The 22,378-nt window shown below is 56.5% G+C and overlaps 6 protein-coding genes across 6 annotated transcripts; 3 read left to right on the top strand and 3 right to left on the bottom strand.

Moving 5' to 3' along the window:
- Nucleotides 1–542: 542 nt before the first annotated feature.
- On the bottom strand, nt 543–2,611 carry CONPUDRAFT_84290 (glycoside hydrolase family 18 protein). The gene is made up of 4 exons (XM_007774287.1): nt 2,291–2,611; nt 1,759–2,200; nt 1,469–1,694; nt 543–1,398 (listed from the first exon to the last, which is right to left on the bottom strand). The coding sequence occupies exons 1-4, from the start codon at nt 2,491–2,493 to the stop codon at nt 1,316–1,318; spliced, it is 954 nt and encodes a 317-aa protein (XP_007772477.1). The 5' UTR covers nt 2,494–2,611; the 3' UTR covers nt 543–1,315.
- A 2,149-nt stretch (nt 2,612–4,760) lies between these two features.
- On the bottom strand, nt 4,761–6,993 carry CONPUDRAFT_129187 (glycoside hydrolase family 18 protein). The gene is made up of 5 exons (XM_007774286.1): nt 5,977–6,993; nt 5,558–5,919; nt 5,420–5,502; nt 5,324–5,345; nt 4,761–5,263 (listed from the first exon to the last, which is right to left on the bottom strand). Exons 1-5 carry the CDS (start codon nt 6,174–6,176, stop codon nt 4,965–4,967), a joined length of 966 nt encoding a protein of 321 aa, XP_007772476.1. The 5' UTR covers nt 6,177–6,993; the 3' UTR covers nt 4,761–4,964.
- An 840-nt stretch (nt 6,994–7,833) lies between these two features.
- CONPUDRAFT_109476 (peptidase C19 ubiquitin carboxyl-terminal hydrolase 2) lies at nt 7,834–13,919 on the bottom strand. The gene is made up of 9 exons (XM_007774285.1): nt 13,648–13,919; nt 13,327–13,571; nt 13,149–13,263; nt 9,652–13,080; nt 8,947–9,581; nt 8,612–8,877; nt 8,091–8,532; nt 7,908–8,029; nt 7,834–7,848 (listed from the first exon to the last, which is right to left on the bottom strand). The coding sequence occupies exons 1-5, from the start codon at nt 13,786–13,788 to the stop codon at nt 9,306–9,308; spliced, it is 4,206 nt and encodes a 1,401-aa protein (XP_007772475.1). The 5' UTR covers nt 13,789–13,919; the 3' UTR covers nt 7,834–7,848; nt 7,908–8,029; nt 8,091–8,532; nt 8,612–8,877; nt 8,947–9,305.
- Nucleotides 13,920–14,167: 248 nt separating this feature from the next.
- Nucleotides 14,168–15,111, top strand: CONPUDRAFT_84285 (uncharacterized protein). Its single transcript, XM_007774650.1, has 3 exons — nt 14,168–14,376; nt 14,427–14,680; nt 14,744–15,111. The coding sequence occupies exons 2-3, from the start codon at nt 14,501–14,503 to the stop codon at nt 15,065–15,067; spliced, it is 504 nt and encodes a 167-aa protein (XP_007772840.1). The 5' UTR covers nt 14,168–14,376; nt 14,427–14,500; the 3' UTR covers nt 15,068–15,111.
- Nucleotides 15,112–15,315: 204 nt separating this feature from the next.
- On the top strand, nt 15,316–15,901 carry CONPUDRAFT_157290 (uncharacterized protein; the record flags this gene model as incomplete). The annotated part of the gene is made up of 2 exons (XM_007774284.1): nt 15,316–15,501; nt 15,578–15,901. 2 exons carry the CDS (start codon nt 15,316–15,318, stop codon nt 15,899–15,901), a joined length of 510 nt encoding a protein of 169 aa, XP_007772474.1.
- A 1,266-nt stretch (nt 15,902–17,167) lies between these two features.
- CONPUDRAFT_62375 (glycoside hydrolase family 35 protein) lies at nt 17,168–21,326 on the top strand (the record flags this gene model as incomplete). The annotated part of the gene is made up of 19 exons (XM_007774179.1): nt 17,168–17,364; nt 17,420–17,637; nt 17,697–17,866; nt 17,961–18,128; nt 18,179–18,198; nt 18,247–18,332; nt 18,383–18,417; nt 18,467–18,509; nt 18,565–18,670; nt 18,720–18,760; nt 18,809–19,049; nt 19,111–20,001; nt 20,065–20,150; nt 20,216–20,270; nt 20,325–20,427; nt 20,548–20,663; nt 20,721–21,011; nt 21,069–21,122; nt 21,176–21,326. 19 exons carry the CDS (start codon nt 17,168–17,170, stop codon nt 21,324–21,326), a joined length of 3,072 nt encoding a protein of 1,023 aa, XP_007772369.1.
- Between the last annotated feature and the right edge of the window lie 1,052 nt (nt 21,327–22,378).

Below are 22,378 nucleotides of genomic sequence, written 5' to 3'. Positions count from 1 at the left end.
CGGAACGTCCGGCCGAAACGTCAACATGACACCATCATGCAGTCGATGGTCGACTGCTGCTGACAAAGGCGACGAAATTCAAGCCTGAAAGTCGCTGGTGGGAGGAGGAGAACTTGCTATATAAGGGGTGTGATGCGGGAAGATGGAGGCCTGATGCAACGATGCCCGAGACGCGCCCGAGTTGGACTTGTCATGGCTTATGTAAGGAAACGGCCCGGCTCAAGTCCGGAGGATTAGCCTCGAAAGCTCGAAGTTTGACCAATACGATTGCTGTTTCGAGACGCCCTCTGCGGTTCGGATTCTCTTCCAGTGGTTCTCGGCGTTCTGCTGGACATGAGAGGCGTCTTAGCCTGATGGCACCGGGTCTATGTTGTACCCCCCGTGCCGCTTTGAGACGGACGAGGTATATTAACAGCCCAGAAGCTCTTATAAGGACGAGCGCCTCAACAAATGATTTTTACGATGGCTGAGCTCACCGCATCCTCCAGACGTGCACGTACGCCAGCTACATCCAACGATAAACAATTTAAGTTAGTCTGTTAGTCAACCAATCCCCAGATACAAAACGCGCACGAGCACAAACAACATGCTACAACAGACACAGAGATAGAGTCCCAGCCAAGATAGATATTTACATTTTCTACCCAGGATTATAACAATAGCTAAGAAGGAATGAGCAACAACACAACCAAGAAGCACAGTTCGTCAGAGTCCTCGGCATGAACAAATAAAAAATAAAGAATAGGAAGGATGAACACCCAAGAACGGAAGGAATATCGCGAGTAGACCTAGTATCGACTTAGTGTAGCGTAACGTATGGAACCCGTTAGTCTAGTCTAGTTAGATGAGCAAGGTATATCAGCAGGCAACAGTCAGGAACAACCATTCACCGATAACCTATAACCTGAAATGAAAGGAAGAAATCGATATTTTCTGTTGGTGAGTGTTCGAGCGTTAATGAACGAGAGACGACGTGGAGGGGGCCGAGGTCGATGCCGAGGACGCGGACGTGAATGTAGAACGGGACGCAGACGAAGACGTGGAGGCAGGGCGGGACGCAGACGCGGACGTGGACACAGACGTAGAACGAGACGTGGCCGCGGACACAGAGGTGGACGAAGGCGCGGATGAGAACGTGGAAACAGACGTGGTCGTGGACGCGGACACAGACGAGGTGCTCTGGGTAGCAGGGGGATGGGCCGGTGTGGTGAAGGTGCGCGCCGGGCCGTTGCAGCTACCCGATGAACTGAGAGGGATGGAGATGCGACGGTCAGAAAAGAGCGTGAGCGTGCCGCGAGAGAGAGAGAGGGGTCAATTACACGGGGAAAGCCTGGGCGCGGACGGCCTGGATCCAGGTCGAGTCCGCCTGGGGGTACTGCCAGACCATGACGCCAGCGTCTGTGGATGGGAAAGTACGAGAGCACGTGAGTAATCTGTCGCTTTAGCGGTGTAGCAAGATAGGACTCACTCCAGCCCTTGGCTTTCGCGGTGGTGAGGCAGGACGCGAGAGCGGTCGTGTTCATGAAGCCGCCCTCGCCGGCGCTGTTGACGAGCGCGGGCTTGCCGATGACGATCTTGTCGAGCGGGACGCCGGTAGCGTTGATCTGCAGGACAGAAGTGGAGCTCGCCGACTTGGTGAAGAGCGTGTCGCAGGTCTCGTAGTCAGTGCCCTGGTTGTAGAACTGCACATTGTACTGGATTCCGTAAGATTAGTGTCTAGCGTTAGGGTGACAACTCGGCCGAGAAGACGAAGCGTACCCAGTCAATGAGGCTACCGACAGCCTTGTTCACAGTAACGTATGCGCCCGACTTGTAGTGCACCGCGTTGAACCACGGTCCAACAGGCGCGTGCGTGATGACGAACTGCCCAGCGGGAAGCTGCTTGCGCAGCTCGGTCGTGAACTGGATGAGCCATGTCTCAGCAGAGCCATCCATCTTGTTGACCGCGGCAAAGTCCTCGTAGTCAACATCAACACCATCAAACGAGTACTGCTTGACGAACGCCGCGAGCTGGTCTGCGGTCGTGTTTGGATTCATGTTTGAGGTCGTCGGCGTGATCTGGTCACCGAAGGCAGAGATCATGAGCTTGATGTTGGCGGCCTGGTACGAGGACTTGATGGAGCTGCGGGTGCCGTCATCGAGGTTGACCCAGTTTGCGGCTTGGTCGACAGCGCCGTTGGGAGTCCAGAAAGACAGCAGGCTAGATGAGAGAAGCGGAGGATTCGTCAGTTCAATCCAAGGGCACCTTTTGCGCAGGAAGCGAGGTAAGAAAGCAATGATAAACACTCACAAGTTGTTGAATCCGTTGATGGAGTCTACGCTGGGTGCACCGTTCTCGCCGTCGGCACCCATATCCTGATAAGCGACCCAATGGGGAGCGGCTTGGGCGGAGGCGGCGCGGGTGACGAGGGCAGTCTCGCGGATTAAGGGCAGAGCCGCCGCGAGGGTCGCGGTGAGGCTAATGAGCGTGGCAAAAAGAGGGAAGCGGACCATTGTCGTAAGGATTCTGCGCTGCAGAATTGTGTCTGACGGGGACCTGAGCGCCTGGGAGGGGCTAAAACGAAGGACGGGGCTGGGCCTAAGTAGGCGGGACGAGGGAGCGAGGGCGAGGGTCGACTGCGGGAAGGAGTGCCTGGAGATGAATGGCCAGGGCTTTGTCTATTTATTATATGTCCCTTGTCCATACTTCTGATGTCCGGGGATCCATGTCCGCTGTCTTCAGGGCTGCATCCGGGCTCGCCGGCCTGGGACACACGCCTCAAAGCCAGCGCACGACCGCGTGGCTCCTGCGCGCCGGGGTGCACTGGTCCTGCCCGCTGCCATCTGCCATCGCCAGAAAAATTCGAGGGCAGTCAGCCAATCCAGGGTCTCGAATCCTGTCGCCTACCATCGTCATGCTCGACCCACGGTGACAATACTCGGCAACGAGCAACGCGCACCGCGACAATTAATCCTCCTCGCGCACAACGGCTTGCATACCAGTCGTCGGATGGTCTGTAAAAACAGGGGTAGCAACGTAGCTGTGGTGTTTGCTGTCATTCTCCTGGTTGCCTGCCGTAGTGGGCCGTAGTGCAGTGGATCATCTGAACCACCTCGATCTACCCGTGAATCGGTTGTCAACATGAACGGCGCCGTCGGCGGGTGCCGCATCCATCACCATCATTGGAAGCAACGCGGCGGTGCCGGCGGTCTCTCACAATGAGGATTACCACAGTGAGGTCCGCACAAACGCTCAATGCTGCAACAACGAGCACTCGCGGAAAACAACAGGCCGAGCGAGCCATTGTATTTCCCCCCAGCAAGGTCTTACACTGAGATTACAGTCGCGACAACGGCATAAAGAACCACTGTCGGAGTTTTCTGAGTTTCATTTCATGGTCCTGTTGCTATCTGACCACAATAGCTCGATGAAACAGCTGATGTACATACTAAGTGCTATACTTGTGCCTCAACAGCACATGGGTCAATGATTCACCCAGAGCTTGTACCTGCACAGTTTCTGAAATAAGGGTGGAAATAGCAACACCAGGTACTGGCTGCTTAATGACTGAGATTGCGTGAGATTTCGCTCTGACAACCCACCCTTGGATCCACTACAAGAAGCGATGCGCCCGTATCGGCGCCAGCAAACACCCTTCCGTCGCTAACTTCGTTCGTATTCCTTCAGCGTCTCTTGTGGTTCTAGCGCTATTGAAAGCTATGTTTTATTCCCACCGCTTCACTTTGTCCGTACCGGAAGTTGGATGGCTCCGAGAAAAATCGTATCGTGTTAAGTTCAAATTACGGCACAACCGGTACGCCATAAACACAAATATTTACCTTATTCTCCTCTCCGAGTCTTCAGAAAACCGCGAGTGAGTTTCAGTAGTATGTTGTCGGTTCGAAGAGTAATTATTCCAAACTACTAAGATTCATCGATGCATATCCTGAATAAGTACTGCAATTGACTTCCCATTGCAATTCTGGTGGATCCTCAACTTGAAGTTATCCGGCATGTGCACCCCGATGTGCGGACCCGCAGCAGTGCGTCTCGCTTACTTACACCTCCGAGTCACCGCCAGAACAATGATGCACCTGTTGACTATATTAACAAAGACTAACTCTCCTGGCCCTTGGTGGCCAGTGAAGTTCCCATTCTGCTGCGGGCGTGCATGACGGTCCATTCATTCACCCGAAACCTGATCAGCGCCGTGCACTTCCTTGAGTATATCGACGAGCTGATGATCAGCGTAAGGAAGAAGATGACGAGCGCTATTGCTCCGCTATGTAGGCTCGACAAAGTGGAGCGAAGGAGAAGATCTCCGAGGCTCTATTCCCACCTTGACTAGATTCTTGCACGGTTATGCATGGAGTCGAGGACCAAGGATGTCCTTCTTTACAAGAGATCAGTCCTGTTGAATATTATATTGCCCTCTTATCGACAAGTAGGGCTCCACGTAAGCGAAAATGCGGTCTATGCCTCAGTTAGAGACCCAATCGGCTCGTTGACCGGGTGGGATGCCACTAATGAGCTACTATGCCATGATTTTGAGGGTGGATGGCGGCTTTGAACGACGTCCGTACAGGTTCGCGGTGACGCCAATCTATGTATCAAGCTAGTAAGAGAGGACGTCGCTTTTGGAGGGGTAATGTTTCACAAAATAGCACCGTATTATCACCTCTGGATATTCTGCTAGTAAAGGCATCGTACATAGCAATGGAAACAAACCAGGCGGACACAGGCTGGGTGCTCATAAATTCACACTCTTTAGCTTCATTTAGCGCGCAATAAATAGGATAATATTAGCAACCCAGAAAAGAGCGAGTGGTCAGTCAAACGACCCCAAGAAATACAGCAGACGGTAGGGCAACCATCAAGGCTCCCCACAAACCCGCAATCCTAGTACATGTCTACAACAATATCATAAGAAGGAAGAATCCTTCGTGCCCCAGCAATACGGCAACGGCGTTGGAGCGGTTCACATTTACTCAGGGAACGCGAGCGCGCGGACGGACTTGATCCAGTCGGCGGCGGCGTCGGGGTACTCCCAGACCATAACACCGGCGTTCCACTTCTTGGCGGTGGCCTGCTGGAGGCACGACGCGAGGTCGGACGCGCTCATGTAGCCGCCGTTGGTCTCGTCGCCGGTCGTGCCGGGCTTGCCGATCACGAGCTTGTCGGCGGCGACGCCGGACGCGACGATCTGGAAGAGGGCCGAGTTGGGGTAGGTGGTGGAGGAGGTGGTGAGGAGGCCGTCGCAGGTGGAGTATTCGGTGGTGCCCTCTGTGAAAGCGGTGTGCGTTAGTGGGGGATGGAGGGGGAGCTGGCGAGAGGGGGGCTTACGGTTGTAGAACTGGACGTTGTACTGGAGGGGGAGGGGAGACGGGTGCGATCAGTTCGGGTTCTGGGGTACGCGTATGCGTGGGTGAAAGAGCTTACCCAGTCGATCATGGAGCCGACCTGCTTGTCAACCTTGAGGTAACCGCCCGAGGTGTACTTGGTCGAGAACCAGGGGCCGACGGCTATTATCGCCAATTCAGACCGTGCCCTTTACTGCACAAAGAGACGAAAACTCACGAGCATGGGAGATGATGTAGTCCGCAGCAGGCAACTTGCTCCTGAGCTCCGTCGTGAACGTGATGAGCCACTGCTCCGCAGAGCCATCCATCTTGTTCATCGCATCGAAGTCCTCGTAGTCGATATCAACACCGTTGAGGCCGTACTGGATGACCCACGCCGCGAGCTGGTCGGCGGTCTGGGTCGGGTCGAGCGCGGGAGAGCCGCTGGTCGGGTTGAAGTCGGCGCCAAAGGCAGACACGACGAGGCTGATGCCGGCGGTTTTGTAAGCCGACAAGGTCGAGTTGCGCGTCGCGGCGTCGATGGTCGCCCACTCAAGAGCCTGGTCGACGGCGGCAGCGGGACGCCAGAAGGAGAGGGCGCTAACGATGAAAATGCGTGTTAGTCAACGGATGGTTTGGAGATTTGAAGATACGCACAAGACGTTGTAGCCGGTTAGGGCAGAGGTAGCCGGGGGGCCGGTCTCACCAGAGATCCACTTGTCGCTATATGCGACAAAGTGGGGTGCAGCCGGAGTGGCACGCGTGGAGAGGCTCTGCGTAAGAGGGGCGGCAATGGCGCCAGTGACAGAAAGTGCAGCAGCACAAAGAGCGGTAAGGGCAGAAGTGAAGGCGACCATGGCGACTAGATGCGCGAGTGCTATCGAAGAATGAACGTTGATCGGATTGAAGTAAATAAAAGACCGAAGACGAAGAGCCGAAGCCGAAGAAAGAATGTGAAAGATGGTGCTGGACCTGGGGAGCCTAGACGTTTCTTCCACCTGCCTTTATACACGTCCGGCTTGATGTTGAGCGCTGGGTGGGTGCTGCGCAATTTACACGTAGAAGTTCGTATGGTATGTCTTGGATTGGCACCGTTTCGCGACACACAGCCCGGAAGTCGTGCCGTTACAGTAGACAGCACATGGGTGCACACCCGAGCGTCGAACTCTCTACCGAGGATCATTGAACCATAGTGTCATCGACGTAGCGGAAGCGCTCACGTCTCGAGGTGTTCGTGGCTTCTGTGCATTCTCCAGCATTGTCCTGGCAGGCTTCGGGCGACATGTAGCCCATATCGGCCCAAATCCTGTGCGTTGAACTTGATTGCATCATCGTCGCCGAGCGTTGCCGGGAGTATTATCCACTGAGACAAGGTGGCTGACTGTGTCTGGTGGCTTTGAAGCCAGCGCATCTACGGCAGACGAGCATACAAGAACTCACGTCCGTGCACAGATGCCACGTCAACAGTGAGATTGCGATGTGAGCTAGTGTGAGCTTCCTTCACAAAGACCGCCAAGGGCCAGGCCCAGCCTTGAGATGACTGACAGGCGTAGGTGACGTCGACGTGTCATTTCCTGCCAAGTGACGCAGTATCGATCGACATACAGTAGGTCCTTGTGTCAGTGCCAAAGGTTGGTCGTAGAAGTGTCGTATGTCTGTAGATGAACTCCCCTGTGTGCGCGCAGGTGCGCGCTTGTTTTGGGCACAAGAAGCTGAGCCGCATCAACATACTGAATTGATACCGAAGACTAAGAACTGTTCATATGCGCACGACGAGCATCAGCGAGCATCACGAAAGATGCGCGCGGGGCCGTGCTCGCCGGACTACGTGTCGCGAATCTTCAATAGGATGCAGATGGTGCAGTCTTGACTTGAAGCTTGGGGTGTCAGCGTTCTACGTGGCCGGAACTGGGGTGGTCAGCGAGCGTCAGACAGAAGGCTAAGGAGAGGGGCAGTGCTCGATGTCTAGTGAAGAGGGTGTAAGTGGCTAATCAGTGGTGACCGTCAACGAAAGAGCAATGTTCTTAGACAGTCGGCACTATAAGCTGTTCGATATGAAAGGTGTCTTTTAATTATGGACGTCAAGCTGGGGATTCGAAGGACCTGAACAGTGGAATACTTCGGTGGGCACCAAGACGAATACCGCCGAGCTTTGACCGTTGACCAGTCCACGCGGTCCAGGGTGTATCATGACCAGCACTGCGACATCATCGGTCTCCCCGAGCTGTATGATGGAGGGCAGCATCGTGCTTGAGGTAGACGCTCAATTAGAACGCAGGATGACGAGGCAGCCAGAGGTTACGAAGGAAACCGAAGAGAGCCAGCAAGAGAAGAGGTTACTCGGAAACAAAACATGGCGGTGTGACACAGCTTGAAGCTGACTGGAGGTGATCGACGCTGTGCGACGTCGCTTGGACGTCGCCTTCATCGTGACAGGCTGAGCGACGCGTCAACGCGCCAACGCGCCAGCCTCCTTCCCACGGACCGAATGTCCTCTTCGTCTGTCCCCATCCACGGCAACTATCATGGGTACGTCCTCTAGCTCACCGTCTGCCCAAGTTACTGCTGAATGAGAGCAAATGCTTCAGGTACTACTCAAAGCGACCTTCGCACCGCGATCCGCGTCTTGCGCTCCTCCCGCAGGACTTCTTCACGGGTAAACGCGTGCTCGACGTAGGCTGCAACGAGGGGTGGGTCACCTGCGAGATTGGTACGCATTTAATGAACTCAAACGCTGGAACAGTCATTGAAATTGATTCTACTTCTGTCAGCTCAGACTTTTGGCGCGTCCGAAGTCGTAGGGGTCGATATCGACGACTCGCTCATCCGTGCTGCCTGGAGACGGCGGAGGACAGTCTGGTCTCTTCAAGCACCACCTGATGCTGTCGCTTCATCGGCGCCGTCATACAATGCGGCTTCAGGTGAAAATGGTCACGACAGGCCGAAGAAACGCGCAAAGAAGCAGAAGGAACCGCCAGCACCCGAGCCAGACATCCTGGACGTGGTCGGCTTCTTCCCCGCGTCGTGCGAGCACATGCACGGACCTCTCCCCATTCCAAATCCGAGCATAAAGTCCTCCGACGATGTAAGCGAAGCAGGTTGTCCAACTGCACACACAAGGACGTTCCCATTCAACGTCACCTTCCGCACCGCGGACTGGGTGCAGGACGACATCCCAGAGGACGCAGCAGGACCATACGACATCATTCTCGCGTGAGCATATTCCTCCTCCCTCCCCATCCGTGCCCAACCCCGAAAGACCCGACTCACGTCCGCTCTGGCGAACACCCAGTTTCTCGATAACCAAATGGATCCACCTCAACGCCGGCGACGCCGGCCTGCGCCGGTTCTTCGCCCGCGTTCACGCTGCCCTGCGGACGGGCGGAACGTTCGTCGTCGAGCCGCAGCCGTGGGACACGTACGCCAAGGCGCGCAAGATGGACGCGACGCTGCGCGAGAACGCCAGGGGCCTGCAGTGCAAGCCGGAGGACTTTGGCAAGATGCTGCGTGGACTCGGGTTTGACGAGGCGAGGCACCTCGGTGCGACGGGCGAGGGCGGTATGTGTCTAGTTCTAATAAGGGGCTGCCTTTGTCGTGTTCGTGATGTCTGATCGGGAACACTCGTAGGTTTTCGAAGGCCTGTGGATCTCTACGTCAAGCTGTGAAATAGTGGATGCTACCGACAAGTTGGTTACGCAGTAACAGTGCCAGTATTACTTTACATGCTTTCTACAATGAATTGGGATATAGGTTACATCCAAGCCTACAACAAGAACAATTAATACTATGTAAGAAACCGCGCTGTACGACCAGCCAAAAGACAAATAACAGGGTCCATCCAAATGCGATAAGCTACAAAATCTAGGTAACTGTCCATACTACTGCGACGCCGAGTCCAAGCGAAAAGGGAAAACTCCAACATTAGAACGAAATAAGAACGAAGCGGAGTAAAGGTAAGAGAATACAACATCGAGTTCGACGGGACATCAAATCCGCTCATACATGCACAGGTACGCCTTGCTCTTCAGCACCTCCTCGAGCGAGGCTAGCCGCACGGTTGTGTCGCTGATATATGCCCACTGCCGTTTCTGCACCTTCGGTTGCGGCTGCGTCGCTGGTGTCGATGCTGAAGACACCGCCGGCTCGCTGGTGCTTTCACTGACTGCATCGCTGCTGGAACTGGCAGAGACTAACTTGCCGCTGCCGCTGCCGTTGCTCTCCGAGGGCGGGAGGGCCGTGTATGCGATGTAGTGCCCACCTAACTATATGCAAACCCATAAATCAGCAACCTAAGGCCAAAGGAAAGCGCTCAAAAGAAAAAGAAAAACGCACCATATTCCCAATATGCACCACAACCGCATACAGCCGATACATGCACCGCTCCCTCGCGCCCTTCCCGCCCCGCCCCCTCATCTGCTCCTTCTCCTTCTCCTTCCCGTTGCCATTCCCTCCGACACCAGCAGCAGGCCCATATGCCTCCTTCCTCGGTGCAAGATACGGCGCGAGATCAAGATGCTCCGGAAACGCAACAAACTCATCGAGCTTCTTGAACCCGCTCGCAAACGATGCAAACGGCGACGGACTCTTGGCGATCTGCTGGAAGCGCTTCAGGTGCACGACGAGCACCGGCGGCGGCGTCGCGATCAGGTAGCGCTTGTACGCCGCGCGCATGATCACCTGCTTCGAGCGCGGGATGCGCGGTACCGGCGCGGGCGCGTGGGCGCGGGCATGCCCGTCGCTACTGCCCTTGCTACGGGGATAGAAGCGCTCTCCGTTGACCTCCGACGCGCGCACCGTGCCCGTAGAAAGCGTCGACACCGGCGCCGGCGGTCCCACATTACCGTCACCGTCCCGCCCAAAAAACCGCATCGACGGATGCGGCGTCAAGTCCTCCCTCGACGCGCTCGGCGACGCGACCGCGCTCACGTCCGAGTACCCGCTCGCGCTCGCAGACGTCTCGCTCTCCGCCTCGCTCTCGCTCTCGCCGGAGCTCACGGTTCGCCGGCGGACGCGCGGTGCGCTGAGCCTGGACGACGCGCTCGACACGGAGGACGCGAGCGACTGCAGCGACGTGTGGGTGTCGCTGCGCGCGAACGGCGCTGGACGCGCGGTCGGTGGGCCATCGCCATCGCCTGCATCTACGCCGGGAGGCAGTTCGAGCAAGCCGGGCGATTCGGGCGCGGTGGTCGAGATGGTCGGGATGGGGAGCGGGATGTGCATTGGTGGGGAGGGAGAGGAGGGCGCGCTTTCGATCCGGGACGGCCGTGGGGTGGTAAGGTCCTTGGAAGACACGGGGCTGGGCGTAGCTGCAAGTTCGGACTGAGGGAGCGTCGTGGTGCTGGTCACGGTTGTGCCGCCCTCCGTTGTGGCGAGCAGGGAAGACGTCGAGCTCGATCGCGAGCTCGCCGTCAGCGCCCCAGGCGACCTGTTCACGTTCGCGGTCCCACCTCCCCGCCCGTTCGCGCTGATAGCCATCGCAGTTGTACCCGCCTTCTCCCTCGCTCTTTGGTGTTCCCTCTCCCTTTCTCTTTCCTTCTCCCTCAGCCTCGCCCTCGTATCATCCTCCCTTCTTCTTTCCCTTTCCCTCTCCCTCTCGCGCTCCTCCTCACTATCCGAACACGAATCCTCATCCATCCTCTCCCTCGTCCTCGGCCTATAGCTCCCATTCGCGATCTTCCAACACCGATGACACCCCACCTTATTCTCCCCATCCAACACCTCCACGCCCGTAAACAACCTCAAACACTCCTCAATCCCACTAACATGCCCGCCCGCGCCCGCCTTGAGAAACAGATTCGCACCCGCACTGCTAAACCCCGGCACCGCGCTCGCCTTTCCCCCGCCTCCACCCCCTTCCGCCCCGCCACTGGAGTCAGACCCGCCGCCACCTTCTGGAGTCCCCGAGTGATGATGATGATGATGGTGGTGATGGTGTAAATGATGATGATGCTTCCCAAAGAACGAAAACCCATGCCCGGGCGCCGGCACGTCCGCCAGAATATCGCGCAGATACGCAGCCTCCCCCGCGCTCATCTTGTGCCTCTCGTGCCGCTTCGATGACTGCTTCGCCGGCGTCTCGGGCCGGCCGAGCAGCGGGAATCGCGGTGTCGATGGGCCAGAGGGCGCGGGCGACGGCGACAGCGCGGGCGATGGCGATGGTCCGGTGCCATTGGCATTAACATTCCCATAGCCCGGGCTAGCAGCCACCAGCTTCGCCTGCAACCTATCGCTCACCGCCGCCACACTCGGCGGGTCCACACGCACATGCAGCTCGGGGGACCTCAGCCCGTCCGGAGAGATCGTACCATCCGCTAGAGCTCGAAGGGGCGCAGCAGGCCCGGGGATGGGCGAGAACTGCGCCCACTCCTCGTCCGTCTCCTCCCGCTGCGGCCCGAGGAGCGGCGTCGACGTCACGCTGCTGCCCCGCCTGCCGCCGTTCGCGTCGTGGCTGCGGTCGCGATCGCGCGACGATTTCTTGTCTTTGTGGTCCTTGTCCTTGTCCGTCTGGCGCGGGCGGCGCTTCATCGAGACGCTGATGCGCCGGCCGAAGCGCGACCAGCCGTCGTCCTCTTTATCCTTATCCTTATCTTTATCCTTGTCCTTGTCCTTGGGTTTCTTCTCTTTCTCCTTGTCCCGCGGTGCAACAGCGCCGCCGCTCGGCAGATCAAACCCAACATGCACATCTTTATCCGACGGAACCCCTAGTCCAGGCGGCGAGAACAAAATCCCACCTCCACCCTCCGCCCCCGCTCTCCCGCGCGGCGATGGCGACATCGTAACAGGCGTCATCCCTGCAGCGAGACTCGCCGATCTGAGCGGCGGAGGCAGCCGCCGTGGCGGGGGCGACGGTGCCCGCTCGTCGTCGCTCCCCAGAGGGACATCGACGACCGACAAGTCCACGCTCTTCCGCCGCGGCGCACTATCCTCGAGCGCACCCTCGGGGCTATCCAGCGCGTCGCCCCTACTGGGCGTCGCAGGCACGGACGACGACCGCGGAGCCGAGAGTGTAATCGGAAGGGGCATCGATAGTACCGGTGTACGGGGCCCCGACGCTATCGGCTCTAGCTCCGACCCCGGTGCCGCACCTGAAGCAAAACCAGGACCGGGACCGGGTGTCGCGCCCGCAGCCCCGTTGCCAGTCCCAATCACAGCGGCAGAAGCCAAAGAAGACGATCCAACGCCAAGCGCGCTGCCAGAGATATGCCTCAGCTTCTTCGCGAGCTGCTTGAACCGATCGCGCTTGCGCTCGCGCACGTAGTCCTCCGGCTTGAGCGAGAGACTGAGGTCGTTGAAGTCCTCGTACACGTGCGAGACGTGCTTGCACGTCTGGCAGACGAGGATGCTCGCGAGGCGCCCGCCGAAGAGCATGTCCACGAAGGGGATCAGGTTTTCTGCTTCTTCGTCGTGCTCCAGGTCGTCTTGGGACGGGTGCGAGCTAGCGTCTGCCGCCGATGATGTTGATGTTGATGCTGATAGGCTATTTCGGGATGCGTCGGATGTACCTTGGTGTTCGGGTGCGTCCGAAGGGAGGGGTGGTGGCGGTGGTCGAGGGACAGGCTGCGGCTGAGAATGGGAAGCTGAATCCCCGGGCTCGACGGACGAGGTAGTGGTGACTTGCGACAGAGGGGACGGGGCGCGGAGGCGGGGCGATGACAGCCCGAGCGGCTTGATCTCGGGCGTTGAGGGCGTCGTGGACGAGCCAGTCTGGCTCGCCTTTCCCTTTCCCTTCGACTGTGGCGGGGGCTGCCGCTTCTTGATGACCTGAACGCCACTTCTCGATCAGTGTTCCGCTCCCACCGAGAAGCAAGAGATAGGTAATGAACACGTACGTCGACCTCCTCCATGCGCATCGCATCGAGCAGCTGGCGCAGAAACTCGTGGGCATCCTGCTGCCGGAAGTCGAGGTATTGGTCGTACTTTTGCCCCAGCAGCTGCAGCACGTCCCTGTGCGAGAAGCCAAGCGTGTGAGAACTGTAACACTTTCAATGAGGACTGAGCAACACGCACCTGGGACTCATGCTCTCCTTCACCCGCCTCTCTTGCACGCCCCACGCCCTGAGCATGAGCGCAACAAATATGTCGCCCAGAGGCATCTCATTAGAATAGGCCTGCTCGTATATCCCAGCGTGGCCGTGTGCATTCGTGAGCTCGGGCGATCGCTGCGAGATGATCGAGGTCTGGGCGGTGCGGAGGACGTTCTCAGGCAGGGGTTGGAATCGGACGAGCTCCGCGAGGTACTGGGTTGCGATAAGCTGAACAACAAACGCGCGTGAGCGTGAGCATGCCGGCGTGATCGGGAGAGAGAGAAGGGGGGGAAGGGGGACGTACGCCCTGGAGGACGGAGTTCATGAAGCAGGTGTTGCCATGGTTGAAGAGCCCTGGAGGCAGGCGGGCGTTCTTCTCTGCCTCCTCGCGCTCCTTGCGGGCCCAGTAGAGTTCTTGGGGTGTGGGCTGCTTCTGCTTGGGCATGTTGAAGAAGGCAGCGGTGAGAGAAAGAGTGTGCGTCCGAGTGTGAGTGGTTTAGCCGGGTGTATGCGCAAATAGATTAATGGTAAGGTAGGTGGATCAACGAGGGGGAAGCGAAGGGGTGAGGCGGAGGGTGAGAGGGCAGGTGGACGGCATGGACTGTCCTCCTTTTGTTGGTGGGTGTGCTGGTTCCAGTCGGGCAGAGAGAGATGGGAGATGCCGCACAGGGAACGCAGCCTTCACCTCAATTATCTAAGCACTCTCCATCGCCGCTCTCGCGCACCTCTCCCTTTCCCCACTCTCTGCCACGCCACGTCTGACTGCGCGCCTAGCAGTCCGCAGGCACCCAACTCGATTCTGTTACTACAGCGGTCTTTCAAGCTTTCAGCCCAAATCGTCATCTCCTGGCTGTGGCTGCCGGTCAATGACAGCGGCTGTGCATAAGCTCTGCCTAGTCATCTATTTCTAGGACCTTGCTAGTGTTCATGCATTCATGTGTGCCTATGGATCGACAGCGTGGAACGACGTGTTGAGTTCGGCCTCGTTATAGCGCTGCGCCGCTGCCATATCAAAGTGGCGTCGCTCTACTTGGTGCCGTGTTCTCTCTCAGTTACATATCTGAGTCCGCTGATCTCGGGCAGAGTCAATCGCGGTCCCTCTTTGCCACGAGGTTCGCCCCTTTGAACGCCGACCACATCCATCAAATTCGTACTCCATGTCCAGCCAAGCCGAAGGAAAACTCAAAGCCCATGGCTCGTGCCTCTGCAAAGCCGTTCGCTACGAGCTAAACGCCGACGCCGAAGTGCTATGGTACAACCTCTGCCACTGCAAAGACTGCCAAAAGGCCTCCGGCTCCGCGTTCATGGCCAATCCTGGGTTCAGCAAAACTCAGTCGGTAAGCCCTGTTTCTACCATTCACACCGCGTGCCGAAGCTGAAGAGCCAACGCCGTTTGTCAGGAGTACAAAATCACACAGGGTGAAGCCGCTCTCGGGATATGGACAGTATGCGACACGACCTCAGGTAAACCAGTCGCCCGCTACTTCTGCACGAAGTGCGGGTCGCCCATCAAGCTGGAGCTTCCCTTGAGCCCCCACCACGAACGCGAAACGAGCGCCGTGCTCACTCCCGAAGAGCTCGAGCGCCTCGACTACGTTATCATCCCAACCGGGACGCTGGACGATCCCGTCGAGTGGACGCCTCAGCAGGAAATCTTCTGCAAAGACCGCTTTTCGTGGCTCAAGGACGTCCAACTCGATATTCCGCATGTGCTTGGACAGTGAAAGGGTCCGTATCTGACTCTGCTCTGTCTCGGGGTAAACTCGGAGTATCTTGTTTAGCTAGGTCACTCACTGCCCATGTCCTTTCTCAATCTCCCAATAACATGCATCCCTATGCATCCGCTGATCTGTCCTGCTGATGTCACTCGTGGTCTCTGTTACTGTTGCGCTTATAAAGACAGTTATGATAAAGGCAGCTGTCCCGCTGTTCCTCGCACGTCTCCACTTCCTGAGCAGCCACCACATCCACCATGGCCACACATACTCAAGGAGAGGAAAAGCGCAAAGTGCGCGGCTCGTGCCTCTGTAAAACCGTCCGCTACGAGCTGAACGCCGACGCCGACATGGTCTGGTACAACATCTGCCACTGCATAGACTGCCGGAAAGCCTCAGGCTCCGCGTTCTCGCTCGACATCTGCTTCAGCGAGACCCGATCGGTGAGCGACAACGCAGTCCCAACCAATGAAATTTGAGGTCACAGGTTACTGACAAAACCTAAACACCTTCCTTCAGGAATACAAGATCACCCAAGGCGAAGACGCACTCGGGTGCTGGATAGAGCGCAACACGGTATCCGGGAACCCAGTCTCGCGCTACTTCTGCACCAAGTGCGGGTCGCTGGTCAAACTAGGGAACCCGCTGAAGCCCGACAGGCACGACCAGAGCGGCGGCGGACACACGCCTGAAGAGCGCGAGCGCCTCGACCGCGTCTTCGTCGCGGCGGGGACGCTGGACGATCCCGTGACGTGGGTGCCGAGCCAGGAGGTGTTCTGCAAGGACCGGCTACCGTGGCTGCAGGAGTCGGGGCTTGATGTTCCGCAGTTGCATATGGAGTGAAAGGTTGGGTAAAGCACTGCCGTTGTTACAACGTCTCGGTGTAAACGAGCAATACATCCGCAACATACTGGTTCAGAGGGGACCTATTTCGCGTAGAAGTCGTCCGCGAAGCAGTGACCGGTTCAGTGTTTTATTTAAGAGGCAGCCACTAGGCAGCCGTATATCGCACGTTCCGTGTCCATGAAGTATTCTGGGCCTGGAAGAGGGGGGGAAGCGGTTGGCGGATTTGAGTCGCCCTTCGTCTGCATTAAGTACGAGTCTCGACTTCCAGAGGCGAATTCGCTTTCTCAGGGTAGGCCCCCTCGACGCTTGATTATGGGGGCGAAGGTGGGTAGGTCCCAGTCATGGTGTTACGCGGCGTCCTTTGCGACTTCATCGACATCGGCTATGGCCCGGCGGAGTCCATGCGATCGTCGTCGTTGAATTAATTGATTGCCTTGTCGCGGAAACAATCCTGAGTCGCTGTGAAGAACCGGGAGTCGCGCCGGGGACCGCTTGCATCGCTGAAATGCCGTCTGCGACTCACAAGTAGTCGTGAGTTATTTGGGTGGTGCGCTTGGTCGTTGCTATCTCCGTCTCGAGAGCTAGCTCAGGCCAATGTTGCGGATCAGCGCCACATAGCAATATACGAAACCTTCACTGACCCTCTGAAATCACTCAACACCTAAGTCATATGCATAATCTTCACGCATGATCGCCTACTTGAAGGTTGATTCCGTCGTTGGACGGTGTGCGCGATATCCATAGCGGCCTTGTCGGTCTCGGTCAAACCCGCGATATAATGCAAATTCGGCGTGGGAAACTATAGATGACGTCGAGATGGTCGAGTGTTTTTGACCAACCTTGTCACTCGACTTCCTGCGGTGCTCCGTCGTGAAACCCAGGGAACTTGTCGCCATCCATCGTTTTTTTAACGTTCTTCATGCGATTCCATCTCGAAAACCAATTCACCGAGCGGCCCGCCGCATCGCGGGCAAGTCACGGGTACTCCGAGGACGCATGAACTGCGCGTGAACGCGTGAATCCTCGCGGTCATAGGACCGCAACTTCTCGAGCAGTCGCCGGGGCCCAGATGAATAATGGCATGGGTATAAACAAGTATCAGTCCACCATGAGCCATCCTCGACGGCTCACCCTCCTCCCGCAAGAAGTCCGAGTGACGCGCCCCTCAAACAACCTATCAAATCCATGCCGTCCTTCGGTAACAAGCCGGGCGCGGCTACGCGTCCGCACAAGTCGTCATGGATGTTACTTGCTCTCTTCTCTATGCTCTGCGTCCTGGCGTCGCCCGTCAGGTCATTCTCGTGGACACCAGTACGCTCCGAAGATGCGTTGACCCAAAGTATCGACGTTCGTGCGGAAGACGCATCGTCAAACACGACCTTGCTGGGCAACGGACGACAAACTGATGTGCAGTGGGATGCATACAGCTTGGTGGTGAAGGGACAGAGAGTGTTCATCAAGTGTGTATGCTGGTCCCATTGACGCATCCGAAGCTAATCCAATTCCGCTTGCTAGCTCCGGAGAGTTCCACACCTTCCGCTTGCCTGTTCCCGATCTCTGGCGCGACATACTCCAGAAGTTCAAGGCAGCAGGGTACAACACCATCAGCCTCTACACGCACATGGCCCTGCTCAACCCGGCTCCCGGAGTCCTCGACTTCAACGACTGGCGTGCCGTCCAGCCCCTGTACGAGATAGCGAAGGAAGTAGGCATCTTCATCGTCTTGCGTCCGGGTACGTCTGGCGTGCTTCACGGGGCGCAGACCACCTAACGACTCAACTTGTACCTGAAGGCCCCTACATCAACGCCGAAACGACGGCGGGAGGCATCGCACATTGGCTCACGTCGACGGTCAACGGTACTCTCCGCACCAACGCAACCGACTGGTACGAGTCGTGGCAGGATTACATGCACGGCATCGTCAACAACACCCTCGGGTACCAAATCACCGAAGGTGGCCCGGTCATTGGTACTTTTTCCACCTCTATAACGTATGTACGCTCTCTCACTGCGAGACTGTTCAACAGCTGTTCAAGTCGGTGAGTGTGCTCTCGAGATTCTTGTCATATCATACTCATACATTATAGATAATGAATACGGTCAATACCCTGACACTCACGCTGAATACTTCGCGGAGCTTGAGGCCTTTTACAACTCAACCGGTATCGTCGTTCCGTTGACGGCGAATGATCCGGGAGAGGGAGACAACTGGGTCACCGGCACCGTGAGTTTGTTCTAAGTTGGCCCTGTATCTGCTTCTAACTTCTGCCCAAGGGTGCCGTCGAACTTTATGGGTATGGCAAGACCATGGGTGGAATTGCAGGAAGCTAATGATTGGCTAGTTTGGACGCTTATCCTCAAGGCTTTGACTGTTCGACTCCTGAAAACTGGAGCCCCGTTGTCACCAACTGGCACAGCTACCACGAAGGTGCTTTCTGGGCAGATACACGTGCATCCGAGAGGCTAACAATACACTAGACCTCAATCCATGGCAGCCTTGGTACTTTCCCGAGGTTCGTTATAGGTCTGATAAACTTGCGGCTTCATCTCACCGGTTTGCAGTTCCAAGGTGGCGCTTTCGATGCGTGGGGTCCTGATGCTGCTGGTGCGATACAGCGTCTCTTGTTCGCATCACCTCACTGAAAGCAGCGCGTTCTTAGGTTACGAGAACTGTCGTGTCCTGACCGGTGCCGACTTTGAGAACGTCTTCTATCTGGATCTTTGGTCGACTAACGCCAAGCTGATCAGCTACTATATGCTATATGGGTATGTCTCGAATCTGTGACAAGGCTATGCGAGGGCTAAAAGCGTGCAGTGGAACTTCATGGGGAGGCCTTCCTTTCCCGGGAGTATACAGTGAGTACGCTTGTTCTGAAGGTAACATGTCATTGACTATCTATTCAGCTTCCTATGACTACGGTAGTGCCATCGCAGAAAACCGAGTGTTGTCGTGGAAGTACCCCGAAGTCAAGCGTCAGGGCTTGTTCTTGCGCAGCTCTCCTGAGTTTTACAAGACGGACTGGGTCGGCAACAGCAGCTCCGATGCTGTCACCGTCTCCAATCCGGACGTCTTTGTGACTTATCTCCGTAACCCCGACACGTCGGCTTCGTTCTACATTGCCAGGCAGAACGACTCGACCTCCACGTAAGTTGCCACAATATAACCCCTTTTCTATCGAAATGCTTTCTGACTTGTTGTGAACTAGCGACACGACGACATTCAAGCTCAACGTCACCACCTCTGCTGGATCTCTCCAGGTCCCCCAGGTCGCCTCTAACATCACCCTGTCTGGTCGTCAATCCAAGATCATCTTCACGGACTACACATTTGGTACCTCGTCCAAGATCCTGTGGTCTACTGCCCAGATCATGTATGCTGGTCGCATCGGAGATAGGGACGTTGTGCTCCTCTACGGCGACTCTGATCAAGGTCACGAGACAGCTGTCTATTTCACCGGCACACCGTACTCGCAAGCCAACTCGAGCGACGTCACCACCTCTCCTGCTTCGGAGAGCAACGCGACCGTCGTCAACTTCCTTCCTGGAATCCAGGGTCTCGTCACTGTCTACGACTCGACCGAGCAGCTCGTCTTGTTCGCAGACACCGTCACGGCAGGAAACTTCTGGTCCCCCGACGTCCCGCCCATCGATACCTCCGATGCCCTCGGCGCCTACTGGCAGTTCGGGACGAACACGTCCGTCCTCATCGGCGGCCCCTACCTCGTCCGCAACGCGACCATCGCCGGCTCCACGCTCGCGCTGTACGGTGACCTCAACGCCACCACGAGCCTGACGGTCGTCGCGCCGCCCTCGGTCGGCACCATCACGTGGAACGGCGCACAGCTCTCGGTGGACGCTGCGGCGGGGAGCGGTCTGACGCACGAAGGCGGTTTCGTCGGCCAGCTGGCGCTGTCTGCGAGCGCCTCGGGCATTAGCGTACCGCAGCTGGCGGGGTGGAAGTACGCGGACAGTTTGCCGGAGGTTCAAAGCAATTTCTCGGATGCCGGATGGACGCTTGCGAACCATACGACGACGGTTATTCCGTTCCCGCCTTACTATGGGGACGGGCGTATTCTGTATGGGTGCGACTACGGATAGTGAGTTTGTTTTCGTGCATTTTTGGAGTCGAGAGGATGTTGATGGCGGCAAATTACGTTTAGCTGCGAGAACATCAACCTCTGGCGCGGCCATTTCAATGCCTCGCAGGACACGCAGTGGATGAACCTGTCTATCAATGGCGGAGAAGGTGGGCTTCTCGAGCCAAAAATTTTGTTCTAATCATGACTGACATCGGTTTTCCGTACATCTCAGCGTTCGCTGCCAGCGTCTGGGTCAATGATGTATTCTTGAATACCTCATACGGCAAGTGAGTGATAGACTGTTGTTGTTTTCTAGGACAACTCTGAGGTTACTATCGCAGCTCCACGAACGACCAAAACTCCATTGTCGAGACAGACCAAAAGTTCTACTTCCCTGAAGGATCCCTCAACATTGGAGGCGACAACGTTGTCACCGTCGTTCAGGTAGGAGATTATCACGGGGTGGCTCGAATAGATGCTGACGTTGATATAAGGACAACATGGGATTGGACGAGGCCGGGTGTACGTGCCTGTCATAATCCTCCAGGTCTGCGATGCTGATAGCGAAATGTAGCCACCGGCAACGAAGAAAAGTCGCCCCGCGGTATCCGTGGTTTCGTGCTGAACACCGGCGATTTTGGTGACTGGTATGTCCAGGGCAAGATCGGAGGATACACCAAGTACGTGGACTCCATCTCCTATAATCCGCCTCCAGACTCACGCGGTATCAATTACAGCTACCCCGACAAAGTCCGCGGTGTGCTCAACGAGGGCGGTCTGTATGGCGAGCGCGCCGGCTGGCACCTGCCAGGCTTCGATACGTCCTCCTGGGAGGCGCGCGACCTCTCGCAGGGCCTGCCCAACAGCACGGCTGGCGTGGGCTTCTTCGTCACGACGTTCGACCTGAGTATTCCCGCGGGATACGACGTGCCCATCGCCTTCAACTTTGAGAGTGAGCTGGGTCAGACATACCGCGCGAGGCTGTTCGTCAACGGGTGGATGATGGGTCAGCGAGTCGCGAACCTCGGGTATGTTATGAACTCTCTGTTTTGAAGTCTGACGAGAAGGCTCATTCCTGGTTTTAGACCTCAGTACCAATTCCCCGTGCATCAGGGCATTCTCGACTACAATGGCACTAAGTGGGTGTACAGATTCTGTCTTTATCGAGCACTTGCTGACGGTAAATTTTCAGCACCGTCGCTGTCGCGCTTTGGTCCATGGAGTCCACCGCCGTCTCGCCGACGCTAAATCTCACCGTTCAAGGCGTGTACGAGGGCGGCGTGGGTAACATTGCGCTCAACAACCCTGGCTGGTCTGCCACAGGCAGAGAGACGAGCGCATAAAAGGACCACTCTGGACGAATTTTATCTCTTGCTGTAACATCTGCAAATGTTTGTATAGATCGTGTACTTTCGGAATATACGTGTCATCATTCAAACCGCCGGTGTTTTCTAGCTTTTCTGGTTCATGTTTTATCTGACTGGAGTTAGAGTAGCCTGATGCCAGTGGTCACGCACATGAGCAGCTAGGGCTCATATACAAAAGGTCAATCGCTTCGGCTCATTCTTGTGGGTTTCCAGAGGGCCCTTGCCCTTTACCGTGATGTCTCCAGATGTCAACCTGACGCGGTCATGTTGACCATACGCTCATATTACCTCACACGACCGCGAACTGGTTTAAACCATCGGAAGAGCCTGCCTTATCGATGGAGGTGGTATACATTTACTCGTATCGAATGGTCACCGGTGTTTAAATGTTTACAGGCGATTGGCGGGGTGTTTAGTATGGCTTCAACATCGTGTGCTAGCTCAAAGCTCGACATAAGTTCGACATCCCGACCGACTCAAAATCGGAAGGTGAGAAGGTGAAATTGTCACCAAATCCTTCGGCAGCCACATCTTTCGCACGCTCTCTGACTCCCGCGCCCGTCAGTCACTTCACCTGCCGACTATTCAAAAATTCGAACCATCTTTTCCCTCTGAATGACCCTGCTCATCCAGTGGTACTTAGTAAATTTGCACCGGCCAATGTCACTCTACCCCCAGTCAGTACCATTTCTTAAGGACTCAGTGTATGTTGTCTGAAAGCTGGCTGCTGCTTTTTCTGCTCCTGTCTGATGCTTCATGTGGCTCCAAGTCATCTAAACTAGTATAGGCATCTCTTGGCGGTACGTTCAACAATTTCCAAATCATTCAGTCAGTCAGTCAACTCTCCCATGCTCTGTCTTCCCTAACACGACCTTCTCAGCCCACGAAGTCGCTGCACACAGCAGACACCACACAGCTCGTAAACTTGCCGCGGCCTCCGAGTCGCCCTCGATTAGACGAAGAGCGTTTGACTCGACTGAATGAACAGATTACCGACGCTACGTATTGGACCGGGCGAATGTGGGTGC

This window comes from Coniophora puteana (genome assembly GCF_000271625.1).
Source record: "Coniophora puteana RWD-64-598 SS2 unplaced genomic scaffold CONPUscaffold_12, whole genome shotgun sequence".
Lineage (NCBI taxonomy): Eukaryota > Fungi > Basidiomycota > Agaricomycetes > Boletales > Coniophoraceae > Coniophora > Coniophora puteana.
The sequence above is the reverse complement of the archived record's forward strand: the minus strand, read 5'-3'. Positions and strand labels throughout refer to the sequence as shown.